At 37.8% G+C, this 19,338-nt stretch overlaps 4 protein-coding genes across 5 annotated transcripts; 2 read left to right on the top strand and 2 right to left on the bottom strand.

Moving 5' to 3' along the window:
* Positions 1-41: 41 nt before the first annotated feature.
* LOC145913616 (BTB/POZ domain-containing protein 8-like) lies at positions 42-4,935 on the bottom strand. 2 transcript variants are annotated; one of them, XM_083001338.1, is made up of 11 exons: positions 4,680-4,935; positions 4,540-4,628; positions 4,028-4,155; positions 3,624-3,744; positions 2,996-3,193; positions 2,479-2,660; positions 2,225-2,407; positions 2,026-2,163; positions 1,734-1,925; positions 1,560-1,613; positions 42-1,212 (listed from the first exon to the last, which is right to left on the bottom strand). In XM_083001338.1, the coding sequence occupies exons 1-11, from the start codon at positions 4,796-4,798 to the stop codon at positions 1,099-1,101; spliced, it is 1,518 nt and encodes a 505-aa protein (XP_082857464.1). In that variant the 5' UTR covers positions 4,799-4,935; the 3' UTR covers positions 42-1,098. The 2 variants fall into 2 exon arrangements, with proteins under 2 accessions (XP_082857464.1, XP_082857463.1); XM_083001337.1 differs by having other exon boundaries at positions 44-1,272.
* A 335-nt stretch (positions 4,936-5,270) lies between these two features.
* On the top strand, positions 5,271-6,582 carry LOC145913193 (uncharacterized). The gene has a single exon (XM_083000762.1). The coding sequence runs from the start codon at positions 5,482-5,484 to the stop codon at positions 6,436-6,438; it is 957 nt and encodes a 318-aa protein (XP_082856888.1). The 5' UTR covers positions 5,271-5,481; the 3' UTR covers positions 6,439-6,582.
* On the top strand, positions 6,571-17,434 carry LOC145913192 (outer dense fiber protein 2-like). The gene is made up of 18 exons (XM_083000761.1): positions 6,571-6,728; positions 6,847-6,993; positions 7,148-7,336; positions 9,004-9,069; positions 9,354-9,475; positions 9,564-9,693; positions 10,009-10,134; positions 10,390-10,527; positions 10,746-10,877; positions 12,956-13,191; positions 13,567-13,713; positions 13,989-14,178; positions 14,659-14,793; positions 15,055-15,153; positions 15,476-15,658; positions 15,902-16,015; positions 16,159-16,251; positions 16,549-17,434. The coding sequence occupies exons 1-18, from the start codon at positions 6,642-6,644 to the stop codon at positions 16,732-16,734; spliced, it is 2,520 nt and encodes an 839-aa protein (XP_082856887.1). The 5' UTR covers positions 6,571-6,641; the 3' UTR covers positions 16,735-17,434.
* A 228-nt stretch (positions 17,435-17,662) lies between these two features.
* On the bottom strand, positions 17,663-19,330 carry LOC145913068 (decapping and exoribonuclease protein-like). The gene is made up of 2 exons (XM_083000587.1): positions 18,463-19,330; positions 17,663-18,202 (listed from the first exon to the last, which is right to left on the bottom strand). Exons 1-2 carry the CDS (start codon positions 19,303-19,305, stop codon positions 17,867-17,869), a joined length of 1,179 nt encoding a protein of 392 aa, XP_082856713.1. The 5' UTR covers positions 19,306-19,330; the 3' UTR covers positions 17,663-17,866.
* Positions 19,331-19,338: the final 8 nt, after the last annotated feature.

The following is a 19,338-nucleotide window of genomic DNA, read 5'->3' as shown; positions in this document are numbered from 1 at the left end:
TAACCCAGTCGGCGTGTTGTGACCTTTCGGTCCTAATATTACTGATCTGAATCTAACATAGATCAGAAATTGAAACGTAAACAACAAGGGATCCCAAGCAGCACAAACCTCACTCTTTATATAAATGTCAAATGACACCCCATGAGTTACCATGCCAAAAATAACGTCATAACTCATGACGCAACAAAATTTATAAAAGTTCCAAGTTTTGGGGCTAAAAGTAAACCAGACACAACAATGGTTACGAAACAATCAGTAGTGGCAGCTATTCTGATTTAAGGAAGTTATCTTGCTGGATATCAGTTTAGATTGTATTTCCTTCTTTCAAATGAATTAAAACGGAATTGTGACGCAACTTTGACAAAATAGGCTTCTGATTCGGAAACGTCACAACGAGCTTTGTGTTGAAACAAAGCTGCAAGCGTCGTGTGGGCAGACTTAAGTCAGATCATTACGTTCAAGGTCGCATTCACTTGGACCGATAATCGCACACAAGTCTGGTTACACATTAGATTGTTGCAGCAGAACTAATCAAGATTAACGTTTGGGAAATGGATTAAATTTAAGTTGGTTGACAAATTCCTGCCAAAGCGAAAAGATAACTACAGGTTTGCAAGCTGCATGGTCATGATTTCCATTTCACGTTTGTGTAATGTCACAATTTGTGACTATACTGCTAATGAAGTTTACGATTAAAGAATGCAAATGTAGAATACCATTACCTATTAAATGGAATGTATACATAATTGTTATTTTGATTTTTTCACAGTGTTTTAGGCTTTACAAGCAAAGCAGCACCAGCATTAGAATTGTTTAAAATAGAAAACTTGTGACGTGCAAAAACCTTTGAACGAAATTCCTTAGCAGTCAGCTCGCAACATACGTACAGTGGGCAACTGTTTATCATGGCGCAAGGTGATGTCACCTGGTAAAAGCAGATGAAAATGGTTCTAAAAGAAGTTGCAGCGGCCACCATAAACATTAAAGCATAACTTTTGACTACATGTGATATATGATTGGAAACATGGTAATGCACAGTATGCAATGTGATAGGAAAACTGGCTATATTTTCATATGAAGGCAGTGCTATTTCCTCATTCACGATGCAGGTGACGTAGTATAAAACGTCACAATTGACGCTGTATCTTTTTCTTTTATGACGTTATAGAAACTTTCTTTCGCAGTAATTGTAGAAAGAGGGGGTGGAGGTCCCTGAAAGATATATGGGCGTTCCGTGGGTGTGGTCGCTGGGAGTTTCGCTTTTGTTGGCTTCTGTGTGAAACCATTTATTTGGACTAGTTTTCGGACGGTTTAAACTCTTTGAATTTCGGTGTTAAATGTTTTTATATTTAAAAAATTAGGTTTAGATTTGACGTTAATTTCATGTATAACACACTGCATCTTACTGCATCCTACTGCAGTATTATCATTAGTTTTTTGGCAACAACTAAGATATTAACTGAAATTATTATTTTAAATATTTGTTGATTAATTTGTCTTAAATTACTGTGCCACATTGGGTTAATAGTTTTTCAGGATATTAGTTTAATTTTTTTTACTTCGGAAGAAGGCTTGCTTGCAACTTTCTTTGCTAATGTCACTTTGATCGTTGTCTGAAATAAAATAAGTTCACATTCTAAACAACACCAAAATGATCCCTATGTTTTGCATTGCACAATTTCAAATTACAAGTAGTCTACCAAACCATATGAGCACAGAAACATAATCTTAACCTTTGAACTTGACAAAATGGGTTTACGACCGGGTTTTCTTTTAGGGTCAGCCCCGCTCATTGTCTTGTGCCCAAGATTTACTTTCACCTCATCTGGTAAAATGTCCCAACCTTTGGTGTGGATGATTGCAAAGTAACTACTTGATAAATATCTTTCAATCTTGTCAAATAGTTTTTGCAGGACAGGAGTATTCTGAAATGGTAAATATGAGCATTGTGTGCCATTAAAGCTCATACCTCCTAATTTTCCAAAAAAAATATTATATTGTAAAAATGAAGCAAGCCAAAATTACTGGATTCCATTCTTCTGCCTTTGCAGATGTGAGAAGTGTTTGAATTGCTACATATTGGTAGCAAGCATTTTTATCGGTCAGAGTTGATCCAATTACTGTCAGAATACGCTCCACAATCTCCGTCCTGCAACCCATACCCTGTGCACAAAATTGTCCAACTGTATTGAATGTTTTACCACAAACTCCAGGTTTAACAAACCTTGAAAAGCAAATCCCAATTTTTTCCCTCCACTATTTCGTACAAATTTTTGGCTATAAATTTCTCACAATCACTCATCAGTTTCGTTGCCATAACAACCATCGGCTTCTCCCATTTAACAGAAGTCAGGCTTCCGAGAAGGATGTCCACCCTCAAGGTAACGTCTCCCACATTATCAACATCCTGCCAAGAATTGCCATAAACGTAACAACAGAAGAAATTAAGGAAACATTTCCATACAGAGAAGCTTTTACCATTCTGTCATTGACAGATTTGTAGCAGGTCTCCAAAAGATCACTCGGCATCGAACAAAATGCTTCAGTTTGCCAAACTTTGTGTAGATGTTGAACATTCCAATCAAGACACTTGTTTTTAAGGTCGGTCATGTTATAAGCGCATGCAAACCTCAAAGCTTCTGTGAATCCGACAAGACACTCTGCAAAAAACACAATGCTAAAGAACTCATAAGTGCAGCTGTAGAGGCAATTTGATCGTTAGGTATCAAACTCTGTGCAAACTACTGGAGAGCAACCACTTACCACAATGCAAAAGAACATGCTATTTTTTCTAATGTGGGGTAAATCTTATGATGTGTAATTTATTATTGTCAAATGTATTGAACAAAAACAACCATTTAATTACATAGCATAAATCCAAAAGAAGTTTCCGACAGCAAAAATCCAACTTTCTACTAATTGGCCATACTTATTAATAGCATGTGTTTATGAACAAACAATCACAAATAAACAGAAACAAAGTATGAATCCCCACCTGCACAAGGCTTGTGAAATATGTGACACTTCTCTTTAACCAGATACAACTCCACTGCATGATTAATGTACACAGAGTTGTACATGTCTGCGACTGAAGCCAGTGAAGAAATGAAGATGTTTTCCACTTTGGAAAAGTCAATAAACAGGCCATATGTATAACATAGGAACATTCCAAATGCTCTTGTTTCAACTGCCTCTGCATACATTACAGAATGTATTACTAATCAAATGGAAAGTCTCATACATTTTCGCAACAATTGAAAAGTTTGTAACATGAATTAACCAAGAATCATGGATCACATAAAAAACAAACACATAATCCAAATAATTTCTGATCAAAAGGAGATGTTTCGAACAAAGCTGTGCTTATCAACAGTGCTAAGCAGGGCTTCTCCTATTCAAATTAATAAAGCTTTTCACACCTAAATCAGAACAAGTTTTACAACATTCTGGCTTTAATTTTATGAATGGATTGCTCCACAATTAAACTGGAAATCACCGGTATGATTCAATGTCAAAACTTGTTTTCTCACCAAAAACGTGAGTTGTAACTACTGCGTTGATCATTGAGTAACCACACAATTTTTCGAATATTTGTAATGTTTGTTGTAACAGTACGTGCTTACCAAGACTTATTTCTGTCTTTTCCTTTTCTGTCCAACACTGAGAGTGGCTGAACATTGAAGCGAAGTAACCACTCCTAGCAGCAAGAATACCTCGATGTGCCAAAAACTTGTCAACACCAACCTAAAATCAACTGACTGTTACAGATCATATATGATCTATTATATTTGCAATAAAAACTGGTTCAAAATGTGCTTGAAATATATCCTATGGAAGTCTTTGATAATGTATCAAAAGCTCCAAACAAACTTATGGGCAAAATAGATTTGGGATCTAACTTTTTTAACAATCAGAAATGTTTAATAAACTTTTTCTATAAACAGTAATGTTTTAAAGAATAGGCAGGATATTATAACTAACACACTAACTTATTATTTACAGTCATTGGATTAACCAAGTGTCTTACTTTGAAAGTTACATCATGACCAAAGCCAGTAGTTAATATATGCAGCATAGCCATTTCAAATTGTCTGCCTTTTGTTGAATACAAATTGGTGTAGGCTTGTATACAGGATGGCTGTTGAGATGCTGATGCTGCAAAACAAGTTTTGAGCACATTTGATTATAGTATTTTTGCTTTGAGATATATTTAAATGAAGATGCATTACAATGGTCTGCAACATAATAGACACTTCAGTATTATGCTGCCCAAACCCAAGTACAAAACCATTTTCCTTACTCCTGATTACCAATGACATCAGAAAACAAAATATCAAATCATGTGAGCTATAGTTTATTCAGATAAAGTATTTTAAGTAAGCTCGGTCTCGTTAGTGCAACTTTGTCATGATTATTGTGGACGATTTTGCCCGACAGATGGCAAGGCAAGGATTTATCGCCACCATTTCTTATTTTAAATTATTATGCCACAAAAATCACAGAAATTGGACTCATAAAACAAATTTTGTAATGAATTACAGTTGGACGTCACATCTTCTATACCACCACTCTTGAGCAAGTTAGATATTGCAGTGCTGTGCAGTTGATCATTGCTGTCTTCTAAAAACCTTTAAAGAAATCAATTTAACAAAAATACCCACAAAAATTAAAAAACTTACTTTTCAATATCACAGACAAACTTTTCCCACGCTTTCTTTTTCCAGGATTTTACCTTTTTTACCATGGAATTTTCATCTTTCTCGTTTTTCTTCATTGCTTTCTTATTTTGGAAAGGCATCTTTATTTGTTACGTTGCGTTACTTCATGACGGATCATGTTCTGTTTGAAAATTCTGAGCAATTGCTATGCGACCACCATTTGCTAAAATCCACTCATTGCAAAGAAATGATATTCATGAAATATTCAACAACCCCAACTACTTTCAATGAGGGAAAGTCCCAAGTAACGATCCGGTAAGAAGGTACCTTGTCTTTTTTCATTGTCAGTAATCAAGTCTAACCGCCGTAAAAACACTACTAACACGTTATACTAAAAAAATACTTTGGGTTTAATTATAATTAATTTCATAAAAATAAAAAATTGTGTTGGGATTTTTTTTGCGAAGGATATTTTGTGGCTACTCATGCGTGTTATTGTTTTTCCAACAGCTGGGTGGCTCGACCAATCAAAATCGTCCGTAAGGCGTCGGGTTACATTTTTAACCTTTTCCATTCGTTCAAATCAATTTTGTCAGGAAAGGCGTTGACGTTTTTGTTGTTAAGTAGCTTAAGCGGATGTTTCGTTGCTATGTTGTATAAAATTTAGCAAAATTTGCTTTATTGCGTTACTGCGTGTATAAAGAAACTTTTTGCAGTCAAAACTATTGAAATTGTTATTGCAGAACAAATTTGAGGCCATTGTTAAAACAAATTTATTTCTTTGTCATTTCAGTATATCACATCCAACAAAGGTCGTCACGCAATGACGGTTGAGACTGATGTTGCTTTTGTGTCAGCACTTGGAAAACTGCATAGTTTGTATTCTTCACTATGGGACATCAACAAACAATTGGAAGAACATGAAGATTTGCGCCAAGATCCTGGATATGAATACACAAGTCTTATGTTGGAAATCAAAAATATGAGAGACAACTGTGTGGAGTTGACAAGCTATGCCATATTTCTAAATCAGTTTTTTAAATCAATCGATAGTTGGATAAGTGTGGATGATATTAAGTCTAAAGTTAGCGAGATCACTGAAAGCATCCAAAGCGACTACTTGCGATGTGAAAGAAGTAAAAAACTTGAAAACGAAATGTTTCAATTTCTGATGGAAGCTTGGGAACAATTGAACGAGGTGTCGTCTATCGACGAAGCAGAGCGTGAAGTTGAATCCAAGATTTCCAAATGTAAATCCCTTACTGAACGCTTGAATGAAATCGAACTGATTTTCGGCAAAAAAATTACCACTCAGCAAGAGGCTGATCACTTTCTTGGAGATCAGAAAGCACTTATCGCCAAATTGCAGTTGGATCTTAACTTGATCACAACTGCTTCACAGCTCTCTTTGGGATCATTTGTGCCGAAAGAAGTTGATAACATTTACCAGTTCCAAATAGAAAGAAAAAATGAAATGTCAAAAGGGAATACAGAGGAAGAGAATCTACTCAAACAGTACGAGAAGCTCAATCATGTAAAATTTATTGCAAATACCTCAGAATGTCAAATACTGCAAGTTTGTTATATGGGAAAAAATGGCACTACCAAGCACTGTGATGTAAAACTTGTTTACGATGTAAAGAGAAGTCCAAAAAAACTTGTTGATGTAAATTTTGTTGATTGTCCCATTGATGTTACTGACCTGATTCTGGAGGCCATTGCCCTGAACAGTTTTTTTGATGTTTTACCAGAACTTGTTGAAAGACTTTATTCAATGTAACTAATAAAGCAAATATAGAGTGAAATACCGCTGCTCTTTATAGTATCTTTGCTTGAGGAATCATTGTGTGCGTTTTATTGCAACTGCCAATTTCTTTTTTTGCTTTGATGTTTTTGTTTTTTTCATTACAGTTAAGATATGCAATAATGCAAATTTATGTATAAAGTGCCTGCAAGTTTTTAAATTGTGATTTAAACAAGAAGATGTCTTCCCCAATTCACGTTCACGTCCAGGATAACACCCCCCTTCATGTACATGTGAAAAAACCAAAGAAGGCTGAACTAAAGGAGGTTTGAACCAACAACGAATCTTTTGCAAAATTTAACATCAGATATCATTGCTAAAACAGATACATATTTCTATTATGTTTCTAAAGAACTGAAATGTCTTTATGATTATTTATTGCAGGCCTCGACAGCACGGAACCAGTCCAATGTCAGGCACAGTGTAAGAAGCGGCCCCAGGGGTCGATTGAAGCCAGCAAATGACCCCTGGATTCCGGCTCCAGGAAGAACAAGCATGAAAGACAAGTTGGATAAACAATATAAATGGGAGGTTTGTAGAACAAAAAGTGTCATATTTTGTAAAATTGTTGAATATCCAATAACCATAAAGTATTAATACTAGATCAGTGTCTTTAAACCTTTATGGTGCCATGTAACCCTTGAGCAAAAAAAAAACAATAAACACTATGTGAATACTATTTTAGTCCACAAGATCGCAACTGGAGGTCCATGGTCCTCATCAAGTTGATCTAAATGTCCACCCTGTTGACGAAATTCCACTGAAAACAAGCGATTTATCAACCGAGGAAGATTCCCGTCTGAGAGCTCACCTTAGCGAGTACGAACGCAAAATTGAAAATCTCATGGCTGAGGTTGGAACTCTGAAGAATGAGGTGTGAATATTACATATGTTAATTAGGATGTGAGAATAAAATTAAAATGTTTAAACAAAAAAACAAAGCTAATATGCTGCTATACATTATGTGCAAACGTTGATGGACGCAGTCCTGTTTGAAATTAGCTTTGGCTTTTTGGTTTAATAAACTCCAAGTTTTTTGCACCCAAATAAAAATACATTCCAACTTTAATGCTCTTATGTAGTTGTAGTGGGCTTGACTCTTGGCAAAACAAAATATTTGTTTTGATTGATTGATTGATTGGTAGTATTTTGGTTGCTTTGTTCTATTTCAAAGCATTACTAGGTTTGTGACATAAGTCTGTTGTTTCAGGCAAATAATATGAGCAAGATGATTTCGCAGAACAGTCAGTGTTTACGATCCAGCCCGAAACCCAACAGCATAAGTTTGTGGTAAACATTTGTCAAACCATAAATGACTATTTGAGACAGAGTTGTTCAGAAAAGAATTTGGAATAGTTTTATTCAAATTTAGCAGTTTTTAGGATTTAGAAGTTTTGGGTTGCAATAACTTTTAATTATTACAGCCATGGTGACAGCGAAAAACCAAAGCAAGTAATGAAAGTGAGGCACACCAAATGTTTTAAACAACCAAATCAGGTTAGCGAGGTTGAACGGAAAGTAAATCGGGCATTCTCCAAGATGGTTAAATCAGCTGAGAAAAATAAGAATCCAACAACAGCAGACAAAAAACGCAGTGGCAAGAAATTGGTGTCAAGTACAGAAAACCTTTCAACCAACAAAGAAGCATATATTCCCAAAAATTTATTAATACCTAATTCTGCTAGGAGTGAACCACTACTGTTTCTAGAAAGGTAAAAATACAAATCAAAGCTTTTTGTAGACCATTGTTAACATATTTTGTGCAAGGTCTCATAGAACAGATTTTGAAAAGAGAAACTTCAGACCGATCGATTGTGCTCAGCCTGCATGCCAAAAGGTACAGCAGCGGTACATATTTTGTCTGAACTTAAGTCTGTGTTACTTTGTACTTGTGTATCACAGCCAATTTAAGAAAATATTTTTGAAAAATTAGGTCTGTAATGGTTGGATCAGAAGGCTGTGGTCAATTCTTGTGTGCTTAAGTTCCTAGCCAAGCAAATAACCCTTGAGTCCTTTTGCTACGTATGACATTCAAAGTTTTTAGGTATCATTTCGTTCACCCTTAACAGACCAGCTTTGCTCGCATATTGAAACTAAACAAGCAGAAACCAGTGCTGTGATATCAGTAGATGATTGGCAGAGGTGCAGCAGCACACCTAGGAAGGACAAAAAGGTTTTAGTCAGCAAACAATTGACAATTTTATACATACACTAATACACTGCTAGCTTGTAAATCAAACATAGCTGATTATATAAAGCTGATTCTTCTTCTGTGTCTTGTCTTTGTTCCAGGATTTGAAAGTATCAGTTTACTGTGGGCACCAATTACCTTGTTGTCTGTAACTACTCTTGACATGTTTTGAATACAAATTAGACAGGAGAGATATTTGATACAATACGGAGAAGAATATAATTTGTTCTCATGCCCGGTTACACTGTCTTGTCTTATGATTCAAAAATACCTGATTATGTGACCATGAATAGAGTAATTGTATTAACTGCATTAATCACTATGTTGTCAATTATTCTTGCAACTAACAGATGGAATTAAAGAAAATTGAAGGGGAACTAGAGAGAAGGGATGAGGCATTGGAAGCATCTCATGCTGTAAGATATGAACATACTTTACCTAATTTTAACCAACATATTTAGTTTTAACTATGGTGTGATAATGAACACATAGGGTTTGCCACAATATCAGACATATTTTTTTGTTGGGTTTTGTGCCGAAATTAACACAGATTTTTGTTACGAAAGTACTGAGGACAAATTGTAATAAAAGATGCGCATAAACTCTTCATTGTTCTCTGTAGGCATAGTAACCATGACATCTTTTGCTGATTTTTTTGTAACAAACACAGAAATAGTATTAACCTAATGTGTGGTTTCAGGCACTTCAGGACAAAGACAAGGAACTCAATTTTCTCTCTCGTGAATATCAAGAAACAGAAAAAGAGAATTTGAGATTGAGAAAGAGTGTTGAAAATTTCCAAGACAACCTGGCTACTAGTCTGTAAGTTGTCCTTGTTTAACCACCTAACCACATATATAAGGGATACTTTCATATGTAATGTATATTTCTATGTATCCTTGGTTTACAGAAAAGATGTTGGCGATCTCCCAACTGATAAAGACTCTCTCCTGCATCAGTTAGTTGAGGTGGAAGTTAATGGGACAGAGGCCGGAAAACAAGTGGCAGCTCTCAGGGATGTTGCATCGAGATTGAAATATGTAAGTGTTTAATTCATAACATTTCCTCTCTCTCTTGGAATGCACACTTTAAACACATTTTAGAGAATTGACCAAATTCAAGCTGTTTGTAGCTATAATGACACAAAATTTGACGTAAAACGCAGACACAACATTCTGTAATCATAAGATAATGGCAGTTTTTTCCCAGAAAACGATGTAACAGCTAGACAAAATTCAGCTCACTAATCATTATTGGCTCATTTGCTTTAACTTAAAACGTCAAGCACCAAATTATTCCTTAAGTCGTTGTATTCTTCATTTAAAACGAATGTCATCAAACATGTTTATTAACAGGAAAAACGCCTGGCGATATCGGACGTAAACCAACTGAGCAAACAACGCGATCTCTTGCTCCAGAAACTCGAACAATTCGAAGTTTCAAACAGAAAAGTTCGACGTCTGTTGCAATTACAGCATAAGGTGATTATTCATATTTTAATGAAACGTTTAATTTTTTCGACTTGTCGAGAGAAAGTGACTTTAAAAACTGTCCACTGTTTGGCGCTTTTTGTACTGTTTCGTCGCGTAATTTCCATGCCTTTGGATTCGCTACTATTCTTTGGTATTTGTTGTTTTTTCATCGGAAAAAACGGACAACTTAGTATTCATCAGTTCTGATTGTGTTCAAATTATAGAAACTCGTATATAAGATATTATTTGTTTCCGCCTGTTTAGACGATAGGAGATGTGCAACGTCTTGAAGAGCAGCGAGATATTCTGATGAAGAAAATGGCAGATTCCGATTCTGAACTCCTAAGGATGAGATCGGAGTTAATTCAGAAGAGGAACGACGTGGAACAGCTCACAGCACAAGTAAAACATGTTTTTGAAAATCTATTTTTTTCGTTATTTAGTACAATACAATGTGCTTGATTGGTTATGAAAGACTGCACAAATCTTTGTAGATTTGATTACAACAGTGTTAAAATTCATCTGTATATTGACCCGGTGACGTGATGATATTGACGTCACATTGTGACGTACAAGATGCGCAGCACGTTGTATTTTAACCCACAATATTTTGTGACCAGGTTTCAGAGGAGAAAAACCACGCCCGGACTCTCAACGAACTGAACAAGTCTGTGGAGGCGACCCGAGCCCATCTGCAACGTGAACTGAGGGCGAAGGAGATGGAAAATAACCGACTCCACGTTCAGCTCAAGGTAAGGAAAAACTGCGTACTGTACGGGAATTAAAACCTTTTATGCTGGACATTAAATGTCGGAGAATAAAATATGCTTCGGACACAATGTCCGAATAGGAAGCGGATTGGAGATAACGTCGAACGTGACCTCCCAAGGGGCATCGTGCAAGTAGACTTTGTATTGCTTTGCTCATCGACATCGTTATCGCGATTTCCGTTACATTTTTTTTCGACCCCCGTCAGTCCACGACGCCCAGCGGGATGTGAATTATCGTCCATTGTTGGTGAACAGTCCAGACACAGTTGCTCACTCGCAACTTAGGCATACAGGCGTGATTCTGCATACAAACAGCTCGAAATCTTGCACTGCGTGGATATATTTTTGTGACCAAAGCCGTGTAATCGTATAGCAAAAATACTGCGTGGAAAATATAATGGAGCTCGAAGAACAGCCTAGAAAAAGAGTTAAAGTCGAGTCAGACATAATCCAGTCTACCTTGTTTGGTTTTTTATCTCAGCACCAGGCAAGTGGTGTAAGTGGGCGTAGTCGATATAACGAGGTGGGAAATATAACAACCGAAAGTTCCGGATCACAAGGAAGTTTAAACGATAAAAAACCGTAAGTACAATTAAAAATATTGTTAAGTGATCTGCAAACAGCCACTGTTTCAGTTTATAGGATGAGGCTTATTAGTGTGTAGCAGTGTATGGAGTTCACTAAAACACGATTGACTCAAAAATATCAAAGTAATGTATAGCAATTTTTGATACACATCCAGGTCAGCTAAACGTTCGTTCAGAAAAGCGTGGCTCTGCATGTTCTCCTGGCTTCGTTATGACCAAACATCAGGTCTTGCCCATTGCTATATTTGCCGGGAAGCAAAGTTGAAAAATAAGTTTGCGGAAGGGAAAAAAGCAACTTCAACGGGATGGCGAGTTACCCAGCTGGAAGACCATCGGAAATCAAAACAGCATAAGTTTGCGCGATCGGCAACACGAGAACGCAGCAGTTGGGAAAAATCACTGGTCCGAACTTTACCCCAAGAAGCTCAACAACCAAAAAGTACCAACAAAAAATTAAATGTTTTTGCAATTCTGATTAATATCATTTGATATCTTCAGGTCCGATCGCGAATGTTCCGTTTCCAGCCAAACATAAACTTCTATCACAGATTGCAACGTCACTGCACGATCTGACAAACACATACATGGTAATCATTGTATCAGGTGTTTGATGTGTATTTTGCGTTTTGCGTCGCTTACTGCGCATTTTCCGCCTCTCAGTGGTGTGTGGCCGATAGCAAAATGACGTCACCACCCGCGCGAGCCATATCTGTGACGTCGGTCAGGTCAGCTCCTTATAATGATGGAGCTACACCAATCGCGTCAGTCAAACTGATGATGGCATAAGTTTTTGTCGAAACGTCTTATTTAAACATGACAGTGTTAATAACAATATGGGCCAGTCTCTTTACACTCAGGTGTTTGATGTTTTACAAAACCACAGGAGAAAGATGCTCAGAATGGTTAAACTTTTAAAATTGTGTGCGTAATTGCGAACCCGGTGACGACTGAGATTCAAAAGTAGCTGCAAAGTGCGTTGCTTATTGGCTAAATCTTCCAAAACAGAAAATGTGTTGCTTGTTTCATACGCCGAAAATACCACGGCATAGTAAAGAGGTTTAGATTATTGGCCCACTTGAAACACAGCAGTTAATTCTGCACTGCGTGCATACGAAACCGCATGAGAATAAGTGCAGCATCGTGCGAAGAGATTGATTGCGACGAAGCACGTGCGCCAAGCAGTAAACCCTGTGTTTTTGTTGCCTGATTGTGCAAAGTTGTGGATAATAAAAATATTCGGTCAGATCTTTTGGTTTGTGAGTGAGACAGGTTTGAATAAGGAAAACATCTTGGAAATATGTAACTTGATATCCACATTTCTCCAAGATGACATTTTTACCTTTCTTTAGAATACATTTATAGGACATTCGTCCTGATATCATCTCCAGTGTCACTGGAATATTCCGATCATAAAGCAAAAATATCCAGATTGTTGTCCACGAAAAGTTGCATGTTTTTATATTTCTATGGCAGAACATGGAACGCGAGAGCGAGACGACGCGACGTGAAGCGGAAGAACTCACAGCAGTCGCGCGGAATGAACGAGAAATGATTGCGCGAGAGAAAGAAGGACTCAAGAAAGCGACGAGATCCCAGAGAAACAGAGCGGAGAAGGCCGAGGATGAAATGAAGAGGTTGGAAGGTCGTCTGGAAGATCGGGAACGCAAGTTGGAGGAAGCGAGATCCCAGGCTGATGCATGGAGAGATAGGTGGGTGGTGTTCAATGAATCTCCATTAACCGCGCGCGTGCAATGTGATAGCGTAAGAGAAAAAAAAGACGTGTGCTTAAAACCGCAAATCTCTTCGTCAGAAACAGTAAGTGCGTTTTCTTGTAATGTTGAAAAGGAAGCTGAAATGCTTTCATGTGCATCCTTTACACATTGACTGCTTTTGTAAAATTACATACTGTGCCACTGTTTTAATGCAACTTATGACTGACGGCTAGCCAGGCAAAGACTATTCTTTACGGATAATACCTCATAGGTCGAAACAGTGTACACTGTCTGCAACGCTTTGACGTGTTTGCTTGTACATGGTTTTATCGAAATGCACACTTTATGTAATATTTAATCCATTCCTTGTAGATACCAACGTACTTCAGATGAAAAAGGAAGGTTGGACGATCACGTTCAGTCTTTGGCTCAGAAAGCTTCCGATCTCGAGTCGATGCTGAGAACGAACGAACTGATGACGCAATCCAAAGAAGATGATTACAGAAGCAAAATTGACAGGTGGGAGTTCCGGTTTAGAGACAGATTATCGGGTATTTTTTTAATTAAATAAAATATGTGAAAACAACTCCTGTACAGAATCCGAATTCGTGAGTTGTTCAAAAAATCTGTTACTAAGTCTTTGCTGGCCATAAAAGTAGCAGGAGATTCCAACAAAACAAACTTTCATTTGTAAAAGCATAAACACACCGTCTTAGTGATTTATTCTGTAGACAACTTGGTCTGATTGAACTCGCTATAAGCACTCAACTCCTTGTGATTGTTATTTTTTTTAGGCTGATGTCAGAAAACAGTGCCTTGAGATCGGACGCCGAACGTAACAGGAAGGATTGCGCACTTGCTGAAGATAGATCGAAGGAGGCTGAGAAAGAAGCCGGGAACTTGCGCGCCGAAATCCGGCAGAGGGAGTCGGTCGAGTCGGAGCTTCGGACACAGCTGCGCAAAGCAAAGAACGAAGCCGAAGAGGTACTTTTACTTTTGATTGATTGAAGTTAAATTTGTCAGCTAAAACATTCTTCGAAACATAATATTAAGTATTATGAAAAGTTATTCCCAACTTGTAACTTTAAAAGTGGGAAATTTGTTGTTTAACATTGCGGTGATGAAACGTTTCAAAAACAAACTACTGTCCTTGTAACCTTCGTTAATTTTATGACGATTTCTTGTGTTTAAAAACATGCTTAACACTGTTTTGTGTTGGTATTTTGCAATGCATTAAATCTTTTCATTTAAAGTGCTATTCTTGCTGCCTTACATTGTAATTTTAAAGAACTGTTTTTCCGGCATAAAGTTACGAGATTTTTTATTAAAGGCTGCGTTTCGTCAACCATCCGGTGATACTTACTAATTTAAGTTCAAATTAGGCAATGATTAAGCGTTCATACACTGCAGTGCTGTATCGCAACCTAAACTTAAGACGATCAAATTAATTTTGGCGTCATTCAGGCTCTTCTATCGGCGGAAAGGGTGGAGAGGAGCTCGCGGCGAATGCGTGATGACGGAAACAATGAAATCGAACGAGTTAAGGAACAAATGTTGGATAGAATGAGGGACTTGCAGCCATTACCCGAACTCCTCAAGGTGAATCTGGACTTTATGGGGTTTCAGTCATCATCAAATACAGGAAAATTGATTTGGAAGAAAGAAAGCGTTTTGATGAAATTCCGCCTTTTTCTCGGCAAAACCCACAATTTGCTTGAAACCAGATTCTGTAGGAATCGCTGCTTTAATGTATTGAACATGAAAATGTAATCACCATGGCAACCTTTATTCAAAATTGCAACTTTTTTGTTGTTTACCACGATCTTGTTGCTGACATTTTAATACATTTACGCATACCAGGAAACTGAAATGAAGTTGCAAGACGCCCAGGACAAACTTCACGTGTTTGAACAGAGGTCGGCCGAACAAACCAGGATCATAGCAGACCTCACGAACAAGGTATTCTACCTACTTTCACACTGATAAGAAAAACCAAATCAATAGACAAACTTACATAACTTTAGCCGAAACGTATCTCAACTCCACACAAGTGTATTCTTTCAAATATATGTGGAGCTGTTCGTCAGAATGCCGTTTTTCATCTTCATAGCGAAACATGTTTATGTAAAAAAAATTTAACATGCTTCTGTGTGCATGGCTTAATTAGTCCACAATATGCACTGATGATGAGCACAGCATTGTTGGAAACGTTTGCTCATAATAATCATCATATTAGCTTCGGCCTTTTTATCAAAAACTATCAAATATTTTCGAACCACAGACTGAAGATCGAGCGGATGAAACGTCATCATTACGTCAGCGGATCGCTGCCCTGAGTGACGAGAACAGAGCGTTAGAAGCACGCCTGCAAATCCTGCAGGTTAAACTGGATGACCGGGACGTCAGGGTGAAGGAGACGGTCTTGGATACCGTGGGAAAAGATGAGAGGATACAACAATTGCAGGTTTGTGACGTAACAGTGCGGTCACGTGAGAAATTATGTGTGTAACAAGTTGATGTTAAAGTTTCATTTTAAATATTAATGAAGATGAAAAAAAAAACACATTATCCCCTTGTATTTATGACGTCATTAAAACTTGTACTCGGTAGAAGAGGTACCACTGTGTCGATTGTATGGAATTTAGATCCTAATAAACTGCCTTAGTGCCAGGGCTGCTTTTATATAACAACTCTGTGTTCGCTTCAGCTCAAACTGGAGGAAGCAAATCACGAGAAATTGAGTTTTAAACGTCAGCTGGAAGCTTCAGTCGCCGATTCACGCAAAGCTGTTGAAAGTGAAGTGGAAAAGGCGGCGGCGAGGGTAAGAGCTTGTATGGAGGAATATAAGTAGATATCTTGCTCGCAATACTTGTTTAGACAAATGTGTGCACGCAACGAAACATGTTACTTCTACTAGAGCAGCTTTTGTGCACAATGTTCTGAATTGCAATTTTTTTCACGCAGGAACACGCTGCGCAGGCTAGAATCATTGATTTGGAAACCGCTGTGACGAGACTTAAAACCGATGTTGCTTCCATAAAGCGAACAAAAGAAGATGTAAGTAACTGTTTTTATGCAGCACGTTTGTTGTAAGTTTATGTAAAAACATTCGACGTTTATCTAATTAACTTCGAAAAGTACCGATTGCGTAAGAAAGCCTTGCACAGTTAGGACGACGCTTCCCATAATTGAAAAATGCCATTACAGCAAATGTAAACGTACATAGATGCGAAATACTTAAATTTGCCACTGTTCGCTACACTGACAATGAAAACGGTTGTGTTCGAAACATTTGCAAAATGTTAGCGAACAATTTTATGGCTCTGGCATTTATTTTTAAACTTCTTTTTTCAGGCTGAAAGAAGGAACCAGAGCAAGTTGCAGGACGCTAAAGACCGTCTGGAGCAAGCGGAATCCACAAACAGATCCATGCGGAATTACGTCAACTTCCTCAAAACTTCGTACAACAACGTGTTTGGCGGTGACGTGTCACTCACATCGACTCCGGTGCGCCATCAAGCTGATCGGTCTCCTTATTAACAAACACTGGTGGAATGGCAGCCAAAGGTGTTAAATTCTGTTTGGAGAGACACTGTGGCGTCTCCTGTGACTGTTTTAAACAAGGAATCTCTGCAGTATCTATGGTTGGCTAAAAGTGTAGCGAAAATATATTTTCTGTGTAAATTGTGTCTTTTCTGCATAAGGCGCATTTGGGTTGGGACATTTTTAGTAAAACCCAATTACAATTGACGTAAATGTTTGTATGGAATTGTTGCACAAGTGTTTTGCATAATGTACTGCAAGCTGCACAGTTACAAACCCCCAATTACATCCGCACGCCCGTTTAAAACACCAAACTTATTCATGAAAACACATTCCTATAATTCCTGCCTGTGGCACCTTGTCCCATACGTTTGCTTGTTAAAATCAAAGTCCTTGATATCCACGTTTTAAGCACCACGTCATTGCTTTGTAAATTAGCATACATAGACATTCCGCTAGGTAGTAATGTACGATTGTAACAGTCTAGCAAGCTATTGTTTAATGCAGTTTTGTTGCTGTACTGAAAAATGCTTATATTGCATTCCCACACCGAGCATAACAAAAAAGCCGTCCCAAAACTATAAAATTATTTTGTGAAACATTTGGCAAGCTTTTCCTGTGAAACTGATACTGTTGTTTTTATGCATCTACGTCAGCTCAGACCAAGTTGCTGAAGAAATATATTTTGATATCCTATTGTCTGTTGTGTGAGTTTTGGGGCTGCAAATGCAGAGACAAAGCAAAGTTGCAAAAGGATTTACATCTTAGCCGGCAGGTAAACGATCAATTTCAGTTGCAATGATTCAACGTTTTCCATTACTAACCAGATTATCCACTGCCATGGCCTAATTTTTCATGAAAATTTATTAAATTGGTAACGAAAATATGGAATAAAATTCTCAAAACCTTTGCACCATCACGAACAAGATCACTGAACATGGAGGATTAAAAATCTGTCTGCTCTGTTATTTATGACAAATACATGTTATGTCTTATAACAAAGCAGACAGATTTTAACCCACTCAAATTAACATTTCCATGTTTGACGTGTAAATTATACAAGGTGGAAATCGTCACATCAGTTGCAATAGAATGGTCGGAAATGATTCCCATAATCGATTAACAAAGATCATTTCATTTCAGCAATATACCAAGCCGGTAGAAACCCGTCTTTATCGGAGTTTCTTCCTTCGTACGTAATATCTGGATTTCCTGGTTCCCAGGTGAATATACACATATCACAAGTAGATTGCCTCTCGTAAAAACCTTTCACTTGCTCCAGCAAATTGTCGAGGAATATTAAGCAAGTATCAGCCTTCCATGAATTGTGGAGGTTTGCGGCAAATTGAGGCAAAGATTCTGTGGAGAAATTTTTAAGGTGGGAAACACAGCCATTGTCGTCGCGGAAACCGCAGGTAATTTGAGGAATTCCAGCCAAGTACGACTGCGCCCACCACTTCCGTGTCTAAAAACATACGTAAATTTACTGTAAGGATAACCTTTATAACGTGTGGTTTTAACAAGAAGCGTTTGAGTGTCAAGTAAAGTACTTACATTTCACTTGCATGTAATAAAGCAATGGAAACATATGTATTTTTAGGCAACGAGGAATAAGCACAATGTATATGAGCAATGATGTCTTCAAATTTTATTTGGTTCTAGATATAGTTTTGTAAATTCACCCACTTTCGGGGTAGTTGGCAACAATTTATTATTATAGCATACTTTGAATCTATAGAAGTTGTCCTCTTGTCTCGAAGAAGTAAAGATTCGACTTGTCTTCAGCTCCACGTAGCAGTCTGGTGGGTTTAAAACCTGCACAGGATGACAGCAATCTACTTCCGCTCCGTAAATCAGTGAGTGCCTTCCATTAAGTCTACTCCTCAACACAGAACAGAATGCCTCATTTGTGTTGACGACAGTTTCCCAAACAGGTTTTAAGATTTCGGGTTCTGCACCAGGTTTCGGAAAGGGACCTGTCATGTAACCTTCGAAACGAACTCCCCAATAAGTCATCTGTTTTTCCCTGTAGGTCATATTCCCCTTTCTGTGCGCGGCTGCTTCGGTTTCAACTTCACTAATGTAGATAGTGTTGCCGAGTCGCTGAGTTGCCATAATCCAACCCTCGCGGTTTTCATATGGAGTGCACATCATTTTAGTGAGGTGACCACGCCAAAGCACAAAGTCAGGACAGCTTCCAATCATTTGTTGTTGTCTGGAACCAGCATTGGTCTGACCCGATTCGGCAAACCTAGACTTGTTTAACTGCATCCACATAAGAAGGTGATCCAGTCTTTCTTTGACTTCCTCATCTCGTTTAACAAAGCGTTCTGTTTCGAAGCCATCGTTCAAATCGAAATTTAATCGTTTGTTTCCTGTTGGTTTTGGCAAAACAAGACAGGTCATTTGACTGCGATCGTGATGAAATTTTCGCTCTCCGTCGAGAGAAAAGCGTCCAACTTCGGTCGGTTTACGCAAAGTGCACTGATGGCTTTTGTCATTGCTGGTGAGAAGTCCTGCTACTGGAAAACGTCCATGGCATGGTTCGTATGAATGGTTTGGCAACATTATAAAACCACATTAACTTATTTCAAGCACCTG

This window comes from Ascidia mentula, chromosome 9 (genome assembly GCF_947561715.1).
Source record: "Ascidia mentula chromosome 9, kaAscMent1.1, whole genome shotgun sequence".
NCBI lineage: Eukaryota > Metazoa > Chordata > Ascidiacea > Phlebobranchia > Ascidiidae > Ascidia > Ascidia mentula.
This window is presented reverse-complemented; position numbering and strand designations above follow the sequence as displayed.

What these genes read in the sequence shown, in the direction of transcription:
- LOC145913616 (XM_083001337.1), bottom strand. Translation starts at nt 4,798, where the DNA reads ATGCCTTTCCAAAATAAGAAAGCAATGAAGAAAAACGAGAAAGATGAA. An exon ending in GTCATGATGTAACTTTCAAA is followed by an intron (nt 3,745 to 4,027) that starts GTAAGACACTTG and finishes AGTTGATTTTAG; the next exon opens with GTTGGTGTTGACAAGTTTTT. An exon ending in AAAGACAGAAATAAGTCTTG is followed by an intron (nt 3,194 to 3,623) that starts GTAAGCACGTAC and finishes TAATGTATGCAG; the next exon opens with AGGCAGTTGAAACAAGAGCA.
- LOC145913193 (XM_083000762.1), top strand. Translation starts at nt 5,482, where the DNA reads ATGACGGTTGAGACTGATGTTGCTTTTGTGTCAGCACTTGGAAAACTG.
- LOC145913192 (XM_083000761.1), top strand. Translation starts at nt 6,642, where the DNA reads ATGTCTTCCCCAATTCACGTTCACGTCCAGGATAACACCCCCCTTCAT. An exon ending in GACAACCTGGCTACTAGTCT is followed by an intron (nt 9,476 to 9,563) that starts GTAAGTTGTCCT and finishes CTTGGTTTACAG; the next exon opens with AAAAGATGTTGGCGATCTCC. An exon ending in TTGCATCGAGATTGAAATAT is followed by an intron (nt 9,694 to 10,008) that starts GTAAGTGTTTAA and finishes GTTTATTAACAG; the next exon opens with GAAAAACGCCTGGCGATATC.
- LOC145913068 (XM_083000587.1), bottom strand. Translation starts at nt 19,305, where the DNA reads ATGTTGCCAAACCATTCATACGAACCATGCCATGGACGTTTTCCAGTA. An exon ending in ACAACTTCTATAGATTCAAA is followed by an intron (nt 18,203 to 18,462) that starts GTATGCTATAAT and finishes GTATGTTTTTAG; the next exon opens with ACACGGAAGTGGTGGGCGCA.